At 54.3% G+C, this 19193-nt stretch overlaps 1 protein-coding gene across 1 annotated transcript in view; it reads right to left on the reverse strand.

Annotated features, from left to right (window-relative positions):
* Window positions 1–1384: 1384 nt before the first annotated feature.
* LOC149522233 (zinc finger protein RFP-like) overlaps window positions 1385–19193 on the reverse strand; it is a 31604-nt gene continuing 13795 nt past the window's right edge. Inside the window, exons 3-7 of the mRNA XM_089770642.1 lie at window positions 14738–14968; window positions 12928–12950; window positions 11312–11427; window positions 9293–9352; window positions 1385–2627 (exon numbers count right to left, since the gene is read on the reverse strand). Of these exons, the coding sequence (XP_089626768.1) occupies window positions 2110–2627; window positions 9293–9352; window positions 11312–11427; window positions 12928–12950; window positions 14738–14968 (948 nt within the window). The 3' untranslated portion in view covers window positions 1385–2109. The remainder of the gene's footprint in view (window positions 2628–9292; window positions 9353–11311; window positions 11428–12927; window positions 12951–14737; window positions 14969–19193) is intronic.

Genomic DNA, 19193 nt, shown 5'->3' on the forward strand with positions numbered 1-19193 from the left:
TTCTCGGGCTGGGCTTCATCCCAGCTCGGCCCTCCTCCAGGCTCCCTGGTGCTGGGATCAGGGATGCTCGCAGTGGAGGGCAGAAGCTCCCTGTCATACCCACTATATATTTTAGAGAGTTTGCATGTCTGTCTGTCTCTGAGTCTATTTGTTCAAGAACTCCTCTTAAATGGTAAGAGACAGGACCACCAAAAGTGGCCTTCACCTTCCTCTGATCCTACCTTAGAGCAAGGTCAGAGTTTGGTTGTGCCAGGTCAATGGGGTGTGTGTGAAATTTGACTGTTTCTCATCAGGTGCAAAGGGATGGGTGTGATGACAGGGACAATTCTACCCCAGACTGAACACAGGGGCTGAGCAAATGTCCCAACTCTTGTTCAGAAAAGGGCAACAAAAATTATTTGGAGTTTGGAACAGGTCCCATATGAAGAGAGATGAAAAAGAATGGGAGTTTTCAGCATAGAAAAGAGGAGATGAAGGGGGTCTGTAAAATCATGACTAGTGTGGAAAAAGTGAATCAGGAAAAGTTATTTACTTTTTCCCATACCCTGAGAACAAAGAGTCACCAGATTAAATTAATAGGTCACAGGTTTAAGACAAACAAAAGGAAGTTTTTCTTGACACAGTGCACAGTCAACCTGTGTCTACACAGAAACTTTATTCCAAAATAACTTAGTCCACGTCTCCATACCAGGTAGTTATTTCAAAAGTGTAAAAATACTGCGAAGCTGAAGGACTTCTTACTCTGACTCCTGTATCCCTCATTATATGAGGAATAAGGGAAGTCGGAGGACAAGAACTCTAATTCGAAATAAATGCTGTGTAGTTGCTCCCAATTTCGAAATAAGATACACAATTGACATGGCTCACTTTCTGTAGCTTATTTTCAGTTAAGCGCTGCCACAGAGATGCACCCTAACAGGGTCCAGAAAGAGCTGGATAAATTCATGGAGGTTTGGTCCTTCAACTCTTCTTAGCCAGGATGGGTAGGGATGGTGACCGTAGACTCTGTTTCCCAGGGGTTGGAAATGGGTGACAGGGGAGGGATCACGTGAGAATTCCCTGTTCTGTTCACTGCCTCTGGGGCACCTGGCATTGGCCACTGTGGGCAGACAGGATGCTGGGATAGAGGGACCTTTGGTCTGACTCCATATGGCCGCTCTTATGTTCTTATGTTCTTAAAAAGCCCCCGCTCTGCTGCGCCCCAAGTGTGTCTGCACTGACACATATGCAGCAGCGCAGGGTCCCGGGTACCTGAGTCCAGTCGCGAGTTCACAGAGAATCTGAGTCCTGCTTCTGTTCAGTAGAATAGTCCGAACGGCAAACACCCCTCCCCCTACAAAAACTCCCCACTAGAGACAGCAAAGCCCCTCCCCTCCCCCCTTTGTGGCAACAATCCATTTCCTAGACGGGGGAACAGACCAGAGAGCAACCGCACAGGGGCAGATGGAAACATTTTATTAAAGCGAATGATTCACACACAGTTCCCCACACACAAGTTACACAGCGGCTGGGCAGGGAGGGGGCCCTGGCCTCTGTGTGTGGGGGGCTGGGAATGGGCGACAGGGGAGGGGTCACTGGATGTTCCCTGTTCTGTTCCCTCCCTCTGGGGCACCTGGCACTGGCCACTGTGGGCCGACAGGACACTGGGCTGGATGGGCCTTTGGTCTGACCCAGTCTGGCTGCTCTGATGTTCCCTGGTGAGCGCCTCCCATAGACTAGCTCGGGCAGCTCCCTGCCGGGCCTGCTGGCTTGGGGGCTCACAGTGTAATGCCAGGGGTTTTCCCAGCTGGCCCCCAGAGTCCTCAAGGCAGCCGGGGGCTAGTGAGGGGCAGAGCCGTTGGGTTGGTCGATTTCTGTGACCGGATCTGAACTTTGCCTGTGCCCAGCCCGGCTGTTAGTTCTGTCCCTGCCCAGCCCCCAGCTCCGCCCTTCAGGGCCTGTCTGCTCCCTGGGGCAGCAGTACGTTTCTTCCACCTCCCTTAAGTGGAGCTGCAGGGAGGGAAGGGTTGGTGCTTCCAGGGATCACACAGAGGAGGAGCCAAGGGCTGGGTACAGGGGAGTCCTTCAGGGTCACAGAGACTGGGGTGTGTGAGGCCACAGGGCCTGGTGTCAGGGAGACAGTCGGAGCTCGGTGTTTCTGTCCCACCCCACCCAGATCCAGGGTCGGATTCTCTCCACAGGGAGGGAGCCCGGCGGGAAAGTGAAGATCGGGGTCTCAGTTCCAGCATCAATAAATGTCACCTGCCCCCGGTCACAGTCCAGATAAACCCGGATCCTGCTGGGGGGGCTCAGAGGCAGGCGGGTGCGAGGGTCAGTGAGAGCCTGGAACTGATCCCCCATCCACCATTGCACAACCCAGATCCCGCCCTTGGGGCTGAGGTTGATCCCTCCCTTCCTGCTCACAGACTGTCTGGCCACCCCCACAGCCCATCGCCCATCCCCCACCTCCACCTCCCAGTAATGTCTCCCCAAGGTGAAGCCCTCACGGCCCAGCACACAGGACACAGAGTCAAATCTCTCCGGGGTGTCGGGCAGTGGCTGTTCTGTCTCTGCCCATCTCACATGTTTCCCATCTTCCGACAGGACGAGCTGGGGATGCGCCGTGTCTGGATCCAGAGTCACATTGGCTGGGGGGGAGAATCAGAGCGTGAGAGGCAGAGCTCGGCCCTGGGCCGGGGGGGGGGGGGGGGGGAGGGGTCGATGGCATCAGGGACAGAATCTGCCCCAGCTAGGCAGTGACTCAGGGACTCTCCTGGCTCCAGGGGTGCCCGGCTCTGAGTGGGGAGCAGCCCTGAGGTCTCGGCCCAGCCCAAGGGGCAGCTCACTCCCCGGTAGGGAGGGGCTGTGGCAGAGAGAAGGGATCAGAGGGGCCCTGACACTGGGAATCTGCCCCCCTCTCCCTGGGCCGGGGACAAGCGACAAGGGATGGTGTAGACGGAGCTTGGTCCTTCCTTGAGGGCGGGGGGCTGGACCCGATGACCTCTCGAGGTCCCTTCCAGTCCTATGATTCTATGACTCTGGGCCGGGGACCCCAGAGAGAGGGGATGGAAACTGCCTGGTCAGGGCTGGCTGAATCCAGGCCCTGCCCTCAGCTGGGCCCCTCCCCATTGAAATGTCCCTGGGTCCCAGGTGCCTCTGGGCAGGGTTTGTGATTCCCCCTGTGACACGTCTCCCCCGCACGGCACATCTGGGCTTGTCTCCTTTCCCGCCGCGCTGGGGCTCTGGGCCGAGCTCCGACCTGCCCCCCACTAGCCTGCTCAGCCTCCGGCCCAGCGCCCGGACCCCGCAGAGCCAGCGGGGAGGGGCAGGGACCGGCCCCAGCTGGGCTGGGCGGGAAGAGGCTGTACAAGGCGAGTCCTGCACTGGGGGTGCCCAGGCGCCGTGCAGAGGGAACGGGGGTGTCTCTGTCCCAGCCATGGCAGGAGGCCGACTCAGGGGTGACAGAAGGAAGAGGGGCCCCAGGGAGCTGAGGGGGTCCCAGCGAGGGCTGGGCAGAGGGAGAGAGAAGCTGAGCTCACGCGGGGGGAGAGGAAAAGGGGAACAGGACCAGAGCTCTGCTCTCAGCAGCTCCCCAGCTGTCTGCTATGGGCCCAGGGCTGCCCCTGTCTGTGCCCCGGGCCCTGGTGCTCTGGGGTCTGATCCATCCCTTCCCCCGGCAGAGCAGGGACCCTCCCATGGACTCTTGGGTCCTCTGCCGGGGGCAGGAGAAAGAGCAACGTCCCCGAGTGCCCCAGAGTCCATGCTGGGCACAGCCTGTCAGTCACTGGGCTGGGAGAGATACTCCCCTCTTGGACCCTCCCCCATGTACCAGAGAACAAGGCTGCATAAGGGATCTGTCGAAAAAGGCTTGCTTTCTCTACAGATTCCCCCTCTAGGCTGCTGCTTTTTGCAGACAAAATGCTGTCTGCAAAAAGCGGCAGCCATTTTTATGCAAATAGAGCATGGGATATTTAAATCACCGCCTAATTTGCAATGTCAGCCTGCCTAATCTGCATCCCTCTGCCAACAGAGGGATGCAGTCTCGATATACCCATTGCATCTTGGTGGGACACAGCCCCAGAGTCTGTGAGCAGGGTCTGAGTGAATTCTCCTCTGACATTCATCATAAGCTGAGGTGGAGAAGTTTTCAAGTGCAGACCACATTGGCACAGACCCCCCCTCCTCTGCTGAGATGCCCAGGGCTGGAGCGGCTGCACCTAGTGTTCAGTTCTGGGCTGGGTTGCCAGGCACGTCAGTGATCCTGGTGAGAAGCGCAGCCAGGAAAGTAACTTCAGGACTCCCGCCAGGCTGTGTTTTCTAATGGACACCTGTCCCCAGCTCTCAGGCACTGGGGGGTGCTCTCCACTCAGGGGTGTGTTTGCTTTGCATGGCCCTCTGGGGAACAGTGCATGAGGCATGCCCCAAAATGCAGTTTAGATATTGGCATCCAGGTATCGTTACTTGGAGTCACCTCAGTTTGGGGTTTTGCTGATCCTGCACCGTTGATGTTTAACACAAACTCTGTGGCTGTGGTTAATCTGAACCTCACACCGAGATGTTTCCCGCCCTGCACATCATGCACATTGACACACTAGCTGGGCTGACACTGCCCACGTGATGGGCCCTGCAATGTTCTTACGTTCCTTGGGGGGGAAGGGCGAGGGCGGGACAGAGCAGGCCCTGAGGGAGGGGAGCTCCTCTGGACTGAGGCTCCCTGGCTAAGCAGGGAGCAGGGGGGGGGTCAATCCCAGGGGGAGGGACAGGAGTGGGTGGGGGTTGGGCTGTGCGGGGCCTGATCCCACTTGGCTCTTCCCGCACCAGGGCTCCCACTCAGCTGACGAGATTCCCTGGTGCCCGGCCTTCCTGCTCCCGGACTGGCAAAGCTGAATCACTCACAAGCAGGCCGAGGGGCCAAGCCTCAGAGCCGGCCTGGGCACCGCGCTGCAGGAAGGGGCAGGGCAGGGGCTGCCTGAGCAGCGAGGGTCCCTGCCACCCAGGGAAATCACGAAAGGCTGGGGCCAATGGGGGGATCTCAGGCCAGGAGGTCGCAGAGGCGTCTCTGAGCGGCAGGAGGAAGCCCGGGTGGCAGGGGCAGATGGCCACAGAGACATCACGGACTGCTCTTCTCCCCCTCTCAGGGGCGGGGGTGGGGTGCTCATAGAGAAGCGGCTCTGGGTCGGTGCTGCCAAGGCTGAGGCCGGGGACACGGCCAGGAACTGAGGGTTTGGCACTGGCTTAGGGCTGCAGCTGTGGAATGGGGTTGTGGCATTTCCCTAGATTAATTGTTACATTCAGGATACGTCTAGAATGACTATGGACCTTTCAAAAGGTACCAGAGTTATCCCGGAAAAGCTCTGCCATGTCCAAGGAACACATCTGTTTTTCTGAAAACAATTTGGCTGAGTTTAGACTGGCAAGTTTTTCTGGAAAATCAGCCGCTTTTCCGGAAAAACTTGCCAGTTGTCTACACTGGCTGCTTGAATTTCCGGAAAAGCACTGATGATCTAATGTAAAATCATCAGTGCTTTTCTGGAAATACTATGCTGCTCCCGTTCGGGCAAAAATCTTTTTCCGAAAGACTTTTGCGCAAAAGGGCCAGTGTAGACAGCACAGTAGTGTTTTCCGCAAAAAAGCCCCGATCGTGAAAAAGGCGATCAGTGCTTTTTTGCGGAAAACTACATCTAGATTGGCCACGGATGCTTTTCCGCAAAAAGTGCTTTTGCGGAAAAGCATCCTGCCAATCTAGACGCGCTTTTCCGAAAATGCTTTTAACGGAAAACTTTTCCGTTAAAAGCATTTTCGGAAATTCATGCCAGTGTAGACGTAGACATCCAGAAAAGCAACGCATTTTTCGGCATCCCTGTGAATCTTGTTCTACGAGGAAGAAGGGATGTTCCAAAGGAGGTTTTTTCCCCCAAAATTTGGCCCAATGTAGACAGGACAAATTTCAGAAAAGCCTCTCTTGGATGAAAAGGGGAAAAAGAGATGCAAATTTTGGTTCGCAATCTGTGTATCTTTTTCTGAGTTTTCTTTGTAGTTCAGACACAGCCTCAGACTCAGGGTGTGAGTATGGGGAAGTGCTGTCTCTGAGGGCAGAGCAGAACAGGCTAGGTGATTAGATACCTAGCACAGTGACTGCTACTGCAAATGGGGTAGGGCTAGAATTCAAAAGGGGTAGGTTTAGAAGTTACAGAAATGGTCTGAGATAAAGCTGAATAAGGACAAAAGCAAAGTGCTCCACATAGGAAGGAACAATCCCTTTCACACAGATTGTACATCTAGACAACTCCCTTCTTTCAAAAGAAATATGCTAATTTGAATATCTTCTTCCGATCTCTTTTTTTCTTAAGCAGTTTTTTCTACAAAGAAAGCAGTTTAGATGCGGTTCATTAAAAAAAAGTTTTCTGAACAACCCGGTGTGATGTAGTGTACCTTGCTGGTTGCTATGCTGGGCAGTGGGTGACCTCCACTGGTGGCTATTTGTAACACAGCCCAACAGGACAGGGCATGAATCATTATGCAAGGGGCACAACCTGTCCCATGAGTTGGCTCCCAGGGAAAGAGACGAAGGAAGAAGGGAGAGATCCAGAACCTGGCTGGTTGGCAGGGCTGGAAGAGAGTTTAGTTTCAGTCTGGAATCATGGAGGAAGCAGCCTAGCAAGGGGGCTGGGATTTAGGGGCCCAGTCTCCCCCATCTCTAGGGGGGCTGAGGCATTCTAGGCCTGGCCCTGTAACTGGATTACATCTGTGCTGTGCTGTATCCTGGAAAAGCAATAAACTCCCACTATTCTACTGGCTGGTGGAGTCTGTTCGTGCCACTACGGGGGTGCAGGAGGCGGGGGAACCCCGACATGCTGTCACACCCTGCACACCTCATTTTTTGAGGAAGAAGGGTTCTTTCAGAAAAGGGATTTCCCCCCAAAAGAACCACATCTAAACTGCTTTTAAAAAAGATTTCAAAAAAGCGATTGGAAGACTATATACAAACTAGCCAATAGCTCATCATAAGAAGGGAGTTTTAGGTCTCTCCTCCATGTCCGTGTCTCTCTCTCTCTCCTCCTCCTCCTACTGCTTTCCCCCCCCCCCCGCCTCCTCCCTTTCTCTCCTTCTCTTCTCCTCTGCCTCCTGCCTGTCACTCGGGGGACTGCGGAGCCCAAACAGCCACTTGCTTCTGTGAGGTGGTCCAGCTGAGCAGCACGGAAGTCAGTCGAGCACCACGGTGGGAGGCAAAGGTGGGTGGGGCAGTTACATGTGGTGTGACAGCAGCTCCAGGCCCCGCACCCTGGCCGTGAATGTCCTGTGCTGCATGGGGAGCGCAGACCCCGAAAGGCCACTTGCGCCACTTGCTCCCATGCAGTGGCCCGGCTGAGCGGCGCAGAAGTCAGACAAGCGCCATGGCAGGAGGCGAAGGGGGGCAGAGTGGTGACATTCACAGCTAGGGGGTGGGGCCTGGAACTGCTGTCATGCTGCAAATTACCTCCCCACCCCCCTTCCCCTCCTGCCATGGCACTCTGCTGACTTCTGCACCACTCAGTCGGGCCGCCACGGGGGAGCAAGCAGCTGTTTGGGCCCCACACTCCCCATGCAGCATGGGCCGCCCAGAGGGAACAGCCAGCATTTCAGCGTTACAGACTCACAGACATTGGGCTACTATGTATATGATTAGTGCTGAATTTGCATATCTCCTTTTGAAAGAAGAATGTAGTCTAGATGTACCCATACAGAATGGGAAGCGACTGCTAGGAAGGAGTACGGCAGAAAGGGATCTAGGGGTTATAGTGGATCACAAGCTGAATATGAGTCAACAGTGTGCTGCTGTTACAAAATAACCAAACATGATTCTGGGCTGCATTAACAAGGGTGTTGTGAACAAGACACAAGAAGTCATTCTTCTGCTCTACTATGCACTGATTAGGCCTCAGTTGGAGGATTGCGTCTAGTTCTGGGCACCATGTTTCAAGAAAGTTGCGGAGAAATTGGAGAAGGTCCAGAGAAGAGCAAGGAGAATGACTAAAGGTCTAGAGAACGTAAGCTATGAGGGCAGACTGAAAAAACTGGGCTTGTTTAGTTTGGAAAAAAGGTTGAAAGGGGACATGATAGTGGATGAGTTTTCAAGTACCTAAAAGAGTGTTACAAGGAGGAGGGGGGAAATTGTTCTCTGTGGCCTCTGAGGACAGGACAAGAAGCAATGGGCTTAAGCTGCAGCAAGGGAGGTTCAAGTTGGCCATTAGGGAAATCTTCCTGGCTGTCAGGGTGGTTAAACACTGAAACAAATTGCCCAGGGAGGTTGTGGAATCTTCATCATTGAAGACATTTAGATAAGCATCTGAATAGATAAACAGCTCTCTATAAACAGAGTAGACAGTCATCTGTCAGGGATGATTTAGAGTGGATGGTGCTGGGTCCTGCCATGAGGGCAGGGGACTGGACTCGATTCTTGAAGTCTCTTTCCGTTCTAGTGCTTTATGGTTCTGTGATGCTGTTATTCTAGTGGCTGGTGCTGATTAGCTGCCCCACCGCAAATGACAGTCACTGCCTAGCCAACGCTCGCTATCTGGAGGGGCAACATGGCTGCCTGCCCCCAAACTATGCCCATGTTAAAAAGCAGGAGTCTGGTCATTCCACTATTAAAAGTGGGGGATGAGGGGAGGATGGCCAGTGTTCCCTCCAGTTTTTACATCTATCTCATCTGTTCTATGCATCAATATGAGGGGGGAGGAGGGAAGGTATTACAGAACAAAAGTCATTCCACACATGGAAAGTGGGGGCAGGGGTGAAGCCAAGGGATTGGGGTGGAGGCTCTAAATGTTTTTTTTTTCTAAATGGGAACTCCAGGCTGGGGCAGATAAGTGGGGTGTAGTGAAGTGTGAGGGCTCTGGCTGGGGGTGCAGGCTCTAGAATGGGGCTGGGGATGAGGAATGTCAGATGTAGGAGTGGCTCCAGGTTGTGGGGGAGGCTGAGGGTGTTGGATACCAGAGGGGGTTGCACACTCAGGCAGGGAGTTGGGGTGCTAAAGGGGCTGAGGGCTCTGGGGAGCCCTGGGGATGAGGGGCTGGGAGTGCAAGAGGGGCCTCCAGTTTTGGGGATGGACTCTGAGCTTGGGGGGCTGGGCTCCAGACTGGGGCTGTGGGCTTTGGATGAGGAATTGGGTGCAGGAGGTGGCCCCTGGCCTAGAGGAAACTCAGGGTTTGGGGAGGGGGATAGTTTGGCTGGGCCAGTGGTGCTAAGCAGCCTGCCCAGTGCCTGCCTGTCCTGGCACATTACATTGTGCCCAGCAGTGGCCAGCAGACCTGGATCCGAGGGGGCATGAGGCTCCGAGACAGCTCACCTGGGCTGTATCCTCTTTGTGCCTCCAGTGCAGCTGGCAGAGTGGCTGGAGGGGGAAGGATAAAAGAGGTGAGATTTTGGATTTGCAGAGCAAAATCCCTTCCGCCACCCTCCCCAGCCCCACCCCCTCAGGGATGCTTCTGTCCCTCCCTCCCCTCCCCTCCAGCCACACCCCCTCCCCACCTCTCTCAGGGTCTGGCTACACTGCCATCCTAGTTCGAACTAGGGTGGCTAATGTAGTCATTCGAACCTGCAAATGAAGCCTGGGATTTAAATATCTCGGGCTTCATTTGCATGTTCCCGGGCACCACCATTTTTAAATGCCCTTAGTTCGAACTACCTGCCCGCGGCTACACACAGCATGGGCTAGGTAATTCGAACTAAAGATCCTAAATCGAACTACCGTTACTCCTCATTGCAGGCTGGGAAAGATGAAGGGGCCCAAGTGAAGGGATTTTGGTGAATCTGAGCCTGAGTGTTGTGACCTTCAGTAAGTCGGGAATTGATCTGAGCCGCCCTAATGCCTAGGCCCTGCCCCTTCTCCACTGGTTCTCTGCTTGGCACTAGCCAGTATGGGAAGTACTGAAAACTGGCACCAGGGGCCTTTCTTTATTCGTAACTCTAGAGAAACTGGGACTGAGCATTTACACTGAGTGGCTGGGCTTGGGCCTGGCGAGCCATGTGCTGGCCATACAGGAAATGTTTCCCACAGGGACTTTGCTCTTAAAGTGCCACGTTCCTGAGTTGCTCTGCGGGACACAGGTGTGTTGCCCTCACAAGGTGCTTGCAGACAGACACCCAGAGTGACCTGCCCAAGAATAGTTAGCAAAGTCCAGAGACCTGCAGTGTAGAAGTGACCCGTGCACATCGGCCTGTGCTGGGTGGTGATGAGCGAATCAGAATCAAGAGTAACTCAGAAATCGCTTGCACAGCAAAAGGTCTGACAATGAAAAGTTCCAGTGTGTGCGGTGTGGGAGTCACACAAGGCACTTACCGCTCCTAACAGAACGGCGATTGGACAGAACTAATCTGGGTCCAATCTGGCCGTGCATGTGTGTGGTAGTACAGATTCTAGTCACTCCTGACCTCACCGTGTCAAATCTGTTTTACAATCATGCTCTTTGCTTTGTTGTTCTCTATGGCTATGTCTAGACTGCATCCCTTTTCTGTAAAAGGGATGCGAATTAGACACAGTGCAATTGCAAATGAAGCGGGGATTTAAATCCCCCCTGCTTCATTTGCATAAAAATGGCTGCCGCTTTTTTCTGGCTCGGAGCTTTGCCGGGAAAAAGCGCCAGTCTAGATGCGGATCTTTTAGAAAATAAAGCCTTTTCCGAAAGATCCCTTATTCTTCTTAAAATACTGTCTGGGGGAGGGGAGGGATGGCTGGCTGCAGAAGTGCATTCAGCTTCTCACACCTGAGGTCCAGACAATAGGAGAAAACAACTTCTGCCCCAGAAGGGAAACAAAGGATAGCTGGGGCCAACTGCAAGGTGGGGCCTAGGGCCTGGGGAAGGGTCAGTCTCAGGCTGGGTGAGGCTGGGAGAAGGGGCTTAGAGGAGGAAGTAGGAGAAAGACCTGGGACCCTTCTCCCCAGGAGGAATAGTCCTGCCTCATCCTGGTTCCTGTAAAAAGAATCCCGCGCTGCGCTGTGTCCTTGTCTGAATAAACTTTCTGGTCTACTTGTCGGCTGAGAGTCATGTCTGGCTGTGGATTGGGGGGTGGAGGGAGGGCCCGGGAACTCCCCTACACCCTGTGACAGCAGAACATGTCAGACATGGGAAGGGGCAGGCAGAGCATCACAGGAGAAATGCATCACGGCCACCCCCGCATGCCCAAGAGAAGGGAACGGGGCAGAATTTGTTTCTCTCTCTGGCGTTTCTCACTCTCACAGTCAGTGTCATTGCACGGGCTGCTTCTGAGCAAATAAGGGTTCAGTGAATCAACCTGAGTGTCCTGCACCCCCTGTATGTGCCATGCGCCCTGTTCGGTCCCTTCTAGGTACCTCCAAACATCCTCAGACTCTCTGACAGAGCAGTAGTTTGCTGGGAGAAATCCTGGACTCGCGCCTCCAGTTCAGGAGCCATCTCCTCTGGCTGCTGGGCCTGCCCCTCCTCACACCTGGGGAGAAACAACGTCCCATGGTGACCCTGCACCGAGTGACTCAGTTCTCACCCTCTGGCCAGTGAGTCGCTGCTCTGATGGGCCGGAAGTTAGAATTTCTCTAGTTCTCCCAGCCTGAGAGCAGGGGCAGCGCAGCCCCCAGCCGGGCGACCTTCCCCACAGGGACTCAGGAATGTTCCCCACGTCCGGCCCGGGGAGACCAGCTCTGGGGACAAAGGGGAATTGGGTCTCCACGGCCAATTCACCCCTGGGCCTCTAGGCGCTGAGGGACGGGAGGTTCCCAGGGGCAGGGCTGTAGAATCTGCCCACTGGGGACTGGACCAGTGATCACCAACCAGGAGATCGGGATTTGCTGGTCGATCTTGGAACCTCTGAGAGGGCATCCTGACTGGTTGGCCAAGAGGCCATTAAGCCCAGCACTTCAGTTGCCCCTCCCCCCTCTGCTGGGCATCTCCTGCCCTTTGCCTCGGAGCTTGAAAGCTGGGAGTGTCCTTCTTTCTGTGTGGGGTAGGACAGGGCCAGGAGGGTGCTAATGTCAAGGTGCCTCCCTCACATCCTGTATCCTGTCTCCATAGAGCAGAGAGGGGGCACAACAGAATTAGGGACAGAACAAATTTTCTGACTGCTTTTGGGAGTGGTGAGCCTGCCTTACTCCACTGCCCCACCATCCATGAGCCACCTGAGGTGAGCAGGGCCCAGTAGGAACCCACATGCTGAAACCCTACCCCAGTCATGAACCCCTTCCTCCACCCCAAATCCCTGCACTAGCCCTGAGCCCTCCTGCATCCCAAACACCCTCCCAGAGCCTGCACCTAGATCCCCCTCTTGCACCTCAACATCCTGCCCCAAGCTCATCTCAGAGCCCCTCTCACACTCCATATCCCTTAATCCAAGACCAGAGTCTGCACTGCAATCCTCTGCCCCTGCCTGGTGAAAGTGAGTGATGATGGGGGAGGGATGGAGTGAGCAGGGGCGGAGCCTCAGAGAGAGGCGGGGCCAGTAACACAAAGGAGGCGGGGCCAGGGTGGGTTTGAGGTCGATCTTGGATTGCACTTCAATTTAAAAAGTGACCTCGTGCTTAAAAAGGTCGGAGACCCCTGGACTAGACTGAGACACCAGCTCCCCCTCCCCGGCTCATCCCACACAGGTCTCCAAACAGCCCTCGGGCGGGACAGACCCTGGATCCCTGCTGCCCTGGGCTGAATGGTGCCCAGCGCCCAGCAGGGACAGGCCCACGTCCCACCCCTCAGTCCTGGGTCAGCCAGTCCCCAGGTAGGTGGCAGCTCCAGGAAACACTTGAGGTCACTGAATGGAGAATTCCAGAGTCTGCACAATGGGAGACCCTCAAACTGAAGTTTATCAGAGAAATTTGTGTCCAGCCTGTGACACCCCCCCCCCCCCCATTTGGTTGTGGAGCCTGGGGACACGTAGCACTAACATCAGCTCCTTGCTTGGCCCCTCACACCGCACAGGGCTGGGAGAGCGAGAGCCACGTACCTGCTCAAGGTGTTTCTGATATCCTGCAGGAGAGAGGGAAAAGAGTGTTAGCTCCACACGACACGCAGGGAATAACCCATCAGGCAGACAAAGGGGGCCTCAGAGAAGGGGTTTTAGATGTAGCTCTGTGCCTGTGATGTCTACACTACAGTGTTATTTCAAAATATCTAATTTCAAATTAGGTAATTCGAAATAAGATATTTCAAAATAACGCACCTACACACAAAAATGCATTTCAAAATAGCATTTTGCTATTTCAAAATAGCGCTTCCACACTGAGTGGACATTTAAGGCCAGCCAGAACCAGGTCCATTAGGACATCAGGTCAGGAGTCACTTTGTGTAGCTGCTGCCTGAGGCTATCTGAGGACTGTGCTTAAAGAGATCCCCCTGGACAGCCATTTTTCAGGTTTCCCTGCTTGCTTGCCTACCTTGATGAGGGACAGCAAAGCATTTTGTCTCTGTATGCTCTAGTTGCCCTCACTTGAGACACTACAGCACTCAACATGGAGCCATAGCTGCCCCTGTGAACTCTGGTACTTCTCCTGGATGCGTTGCTGTGAGCCTGGCTGCACTTTCTGCAGGCTGCCATCCGGAAGGTCCATCAGGGGGCTGTCAGTATCCAGGGGGCCCTGCGGGAGAGTTTCCACCCTGAGGAGCACTAAGAGCCTCCCTGGTCTTCCCTGCTGGGGGCGTGTGCCTCACATCCTTTCACTTGCCCGTCCCTAACCCCCTTCCTGATGTCAAGTAAAATACACATACTGTCATGAACACAAACTCTCTTTATTTAACAAAACTGGGGGGGTATGAAATTCTAATGAGACCAGGGAAAGGAGGTGGGAGAGGGAAGGAGAGAGAATGGGATAGGGGAGGAAGAAATCTGGGAGGAGGGCGCTGGAAGAGGGAAGCAAGGGGAAGAAGTGGGAGGGGAAGCTCAGGGCTCAGGGTTGGGGGTCTTGCTGGACCAACTCAATTTTCATATGAACCTGCTCCTGGATTCGCATGTGGCCTTTGGTGGCCAGACTGGCAGCTATCCTGCCATAGATGGCCACGTTCCTCCATCTAGTGTGGAAATCATGGACATTGGGGGCATCTCCCCCAAACCTGAATAAGGTCCATGATCTCTGCCCTGGACCAGGAAGGCGTCCGCCCTCTCCGGGCTCCGGCAGGCTCCTGGAAGCTGGCAGACTGCTCTCGGGGAGCAGGGAAGGGCTGGCTGCCAGTGGCTTGCTCATGTTTTGGGGTCACTTGGTCAGGGGCCCCGAAGGCCACTGCTGGTTCTGGGCTGGCAGGCTTGGAGCTGGCACAGGCACTGTGGACAGTCAACCCCTCTAAGGACTCTGGGTAGGGGCAGAGGGAGAGGAGTGTTCTTGGTTGTAGAGTGGTCACCCAGGCACCCTGGGAAGGGCTGGAGGCCTCCTGTTTCAAAATAAGTGTCTACACAGCACTTATTTCGAAATAGCAGTTTCAAAATTGGTATTATTCCTTGCGGACTGAGATTTACCAATTTCAAAGTAAGCGCTCTGCTATTTCCATTTAATTTTGATATAGCAGTTGACTTGTGTAGATGCTAGGAAAGTTATTTTGAAATAACTTTGATGTGTAGACATACCCACAGGGAATAACCCATCAGACATACAAAGGGGACCCCAGAGAAGGGGTTTTACATGTAGCTCTGTGCCTGCCTGTGACTCACGTCAGCAAAGCACCTGCAGAGTTACACCCAGACCTGATGGCTGGACTCCAGCATTTGTGATTCAGGAGCCTCCCTTGCCTGTGTGGGGGGCTGGGCTGTTTCCCCTCAGTCTCACCTGCAGGAATTCACTCGCTGGTTTCTGACACTTCCCCTCCAGCTCCCCAATCAGCTCGCTGAGACGGGAAATCTGCTCCGAGAGTTTGGTGACAGTATCAGTGTGGAGCCTCCTAATCTCCTCATCCAGCCTCTGCAGCTGGGCCAGCAGGAGTCGCTCTTGTTCCTCCAGGAACTGCCGCAGCTGCTGAAACTCGGCCACAATCTTCTCCCGCTCTGCTCCTGTCTGTTTCTGTGTGAAAACAGGGACAGGGCTGGTCAGGGGCAGTAATGGAACCTGAAGGCCCTTAACAGTCTGACAAGAGAGACAATTTCTAAAACATTGTACAGGGACCAGGGCCTGAGCTGTCAGACCTAGAGCTGCGGCTGGAGGTCAGGATCTAAAGCCAGAGTCAGACCTGGAGCCCGAGTCAGGATCTTACTAAGGGCCGTGGCCAGAACTAAGATCCAGAGTCATGACAAAGGCCGAGCCAGAATCAGTGTCTGGAGCCATGTGGGGGCAGGACTGAGGTCAGATTCAGGCTGCCAGGTGACATGACAAGCCAGAGTCAGAGAAAGGGAGCAGTGCCCCAGGCCAAACCTGGTAACACCGGGGCCAAGCCAGGGTGAGGGACCAGCCCAGCAGCAGACAAGGAAGTAACTCAGGGTATATCTACACTATACACTATACGGACGTTAGTTCGAACTAACATTCATAGCCGCTACACTAGCGCTCCGCTAGTTCGAATTTGAATCGAACTAGCAGAGCGCTTAGTTCGAACTAGGAAAACCTCATTTTACAAGGATTAAGCCTAGTTCGAACTAGCTAGTTCGAATTAAGGGGTGTGTAGCCCCTTAATTCGAACTACTGGGAGGCTAGCCCTCCCCAGGTTTCCCTGGTGGCCACTCTGGCCAACACCAGGGAAACTCTATGCCCCCCACCCGGCCCCGGACCCCTTAAAGGGGCACGGGCTGGCTACAGTGCCCGTGCCAGGTGCAAGCCTGCCAGCACCCAGCCAGCAGACCCTGCACCTGGCACAGCACAGAGCCACCCACCCGATGTCCCCCAGCCCACCCCCTATTCCCGGGACCAGGCTGGCGGCTCCCGGGAGCTTGCCCTGGACCACAAGAGGCGGGCACCTTCCTGGGCTAGTGCGGACATCGTGGACCTCGTCCACGATCTCCGCACTAGGCACAGGAAAGTGGTCGTCTAGGGCAGGAGAGCTGCCAGCCTGGCCACCCAGGAACAGGTGTGCATGAAAATCAAGGGGGTCCACTGAGACCCCCGACCCTGAGCCCTGAGCTTACAATGGCCGTCCTAGGTCAGACCAAAGGTCCATCTAGCCCAGTAGCCTGTCTGCCGACAGCGGCCAACCCTAGGGATCCTGGAGGGGATATACCGAAGACAGTGACCAAGCCATTTGTCTCGTGCCATCCCTCTCCAGCCTTCCACAAACCTTGGGCAGGGACACCACTCCTACCCCCTGGCTAAGACTACTCCATGGACCCAACCTCCATGACTTGATCTCACTTCCCTGTAAACTCTGTTCTAGTTGTAGCCTTCACAGCCTCCTGCAGCAAGGAGTTCCACAGGTTAACTATTTGCTTTCTGAAGAACAACTTTCTCTTACTAGTTTCAAGCCTGCTACCCATTCCTTTCCTTTGGTGTCCTCTAGTCCTTCTTTAGGGGAACTCATGAAGAACTTTTCTGAATGCACCCTCTCCACCCAACCCCTGCTTTTAGAGACCTCTATCCTGTCCCCCCTCCGTCTCCTCTTTTCTAAGCTGAACAGTCCCAGTCTCTGTAGCCTCTCTTCATATGGGACCTGTTCCAACCCCTGATCATGTTAGTTGCCCTCCCCTCTCCCAGCCTTTCTCTTCCCCTCTCCCACCTCCTTTTCCCAGTCTCCCCCAGTTTTGTTCAATAAAGACAGAGTCAGTGTTGGAAGAAACGTTATCTTTATTTTGTACATCAATAAGGGGGCTAGGGAAGGGTAAGTGGAAGGAGGTGAGGGAGGAATGAGGTACGAGCCCCCGATGGGGAGGACTGGGCTGGCTCTGCGGGCTTCTGGGGGTGGAAGCTCTCCTGCATCCCCCCAATTGCCCCCTCTCCCCAGATGGCCTGTGCAAGTGCAGCCGGGCTGATGGCCGAGTGCTGTGATGTGCCCAGTGTGGGTACTCCGGGCACTCCAAGCCAGGACTGGTTTTCAAGCGGGGCACCCCTTAGAACTGTCTGTCCGGGGTGGGGGTCGGGTCCCTTTAAGCGCAGCCCTCGGCTAGCCTGAGACAGCATCTCCACGCTCTAAGTCCTCCTCTGATGCCCTGCCGGCACTGCTTCCGGCCATCCTTAAGCCCTGTTCAGAGTCCACTCAATGTGGACTTGCTAGTTCAAATTAGCAAAACGCTAATTCGAACTAGTTTTTAGTTCTAGATGCATTAGTTCGAATTAGCTTAGTTCGAATTAACTAATTCAAACTAAGTTAGTTCGAACTAGTGCTGTAGTGTAGACATACCCTCAGTTGTTTGTATCATGTCCCACGGCTCCTTGAAGTGTATCTAACTATCATGCATCCACAGGGTGACCAGTTTTCCCCATGACAAATATGGGACACCAAGGGGTGGGGGGGCTGCTGGCACTTGGGGCTTCAGCCCTGTGGGGGGCAGGGGAGGGGCAGCACTTGGGGCTTCAGCTGTGCAGCGGCAAGGGAGTGCTTGGGGCTTCAGCCCTGCAGTGTGTGGGTGGGAGGGAGGGGCAGGAAGAAATCAGGGATCCAGCCCTATAAAAGAGAGGTGGACGGGAGCCATCAGCACTCAGGGTTTCAGTGGCTGATGCCCTGAGCAACAGTGTTCCCTCTGGGTTGGCCCCCTTTCAGAAGTGGTGTGACATGATTTAACCCAGGGGTTCTCAAAATTTGATACCACGACCCCCCTCTAAAGTTGCTCACAACCCCCTGGGGGGTCAGGACTAACAGTTTGAGGATCCCTGATTTAACTATTCACAGATCTGTGTGCCAAAGGAGGAAAGGAGCAGGGCCAGGCTGGGTTTGGTGACTATATTTTCTGAACCAGCTGCTGTGAGGAAGAATGGTCAATTTTAATTAAACAGATTAAACATTTTAAATTTCTCATGTTAGTTTATCAAAATTCATTTTAGATAAAGTAAAATATTAACCTATGTCCAACACAAAAAGTGTCAATGTGTTCTGTATGTACGGGAGGGGTCACTGATCCACAGAAAAATCAACTAGAGACCACACAAATGAGAAATAGAAAACCTCCTCCAAAAAATCCTCAGCCCTTGCTGATGTGGCCCCCAACAGAGGGTACATCTACAGTACAGTTTTTCCAGGATACCAGAGGTTCTGCATCCAGGGAATGCATTTGTTCTTCCACTTTTTTTTCCACAGAAGAGCAAACATGCTTTTTCGGAAGCTCCTGTATTCCTCGTTCTACGGAGAGTAAGGGAGATTCTGAAAAAAGGTTTTACTCCCAACATTTGGCCCAGTTCTAGATGGGCCAAATGTTGGCAAAGCCTCTTCTGACAAAAGAATCAGGAAAAGGTACGCAGAACACAGAGCACATTTTGCGCGGCTTTTTCCGAAAAAAAACTGTGTCTCGCTGTACCTGGAGACACCTCACTCCCCTGCGCTCCAGCCTCCCCGCACATCGTCCCTCTGTTCCAGCTTCATTCCCCTCAGGCCCATGATTCTCCCCACCCCCGCAGCCTGATCCCCCTGCGCTGCCCCTGGCCTCTCAGTGCAACCCCTGCCCCCTCCCATCCTGCCCTTGCACCCTCCTTCATCCCCCCTCCTGCCTCCCCAGTGCACACCAGCAGGACAGCAGCTGTCACAAGGAGAGGTGGCGGGAGGGGCAGAGTCTTTTTCCTGCCTGGCCCAATCCTTTGCTTGCAGGCTGCTGCAGGCAGAACCCAGAGCTGCCCAGGGCTGACTCCAGCCCAGCAGGGCAGTGGGGAAGGGGCTCCCTAGCCCCACACACAGTCCATGGGGAGCAACCCGGCCGGGCACAGTGTGTCAGATGCTCAGCCCTGCCCCCTCCTAAAGCAAGAAGCCTGTAGGGGGAGGGATTAACCCTGTAGCTCCCCAGGGACTCACGTGCACCTTTCCACCCCTTCCCCTTCCAAGCTGGAAGCTGCAGCACAAGCTCCCTGATTTGTGGGGGCAAGGGGCCATAGAAAATTTGCTCTCAAACTGCAGTTGCCAACCCCCAAAACCCTGCTGAGTGCTGGCCACTTAGGGGAAATATATCTCCTTCCCCACTCTGGCACAATAAGTGCAGAAGTGGGGGACCACAAAAGTACCCCAAAACCTTATCTACCAGGCTTTGGTATAAAACTTCACCCCAAAATCTTAACAATTTAGATTTTGGGGATAAAATCTGCTGCTACCACCCAAGTAATGATAAAGAAACCAGGGAGAGATCACTTGGGAAATCTCAGCCCCAACAATAAAAACCAGGAC

This window comes from Pelodiscus sinensis, chromosome 19 (genome assembly GCF_052426305.1).
Source record: "Pelodiscus sinensis isolate ZL-2025 chromosome 19, ASM5242630v1, whole genome shotgun sequence".
Classification (NCBI taxonomy): Eukaryota; Metazoa; Chordata; order Testudines; family Trionychidae; genus Pelodiscus; species Pelodiscus sinensis.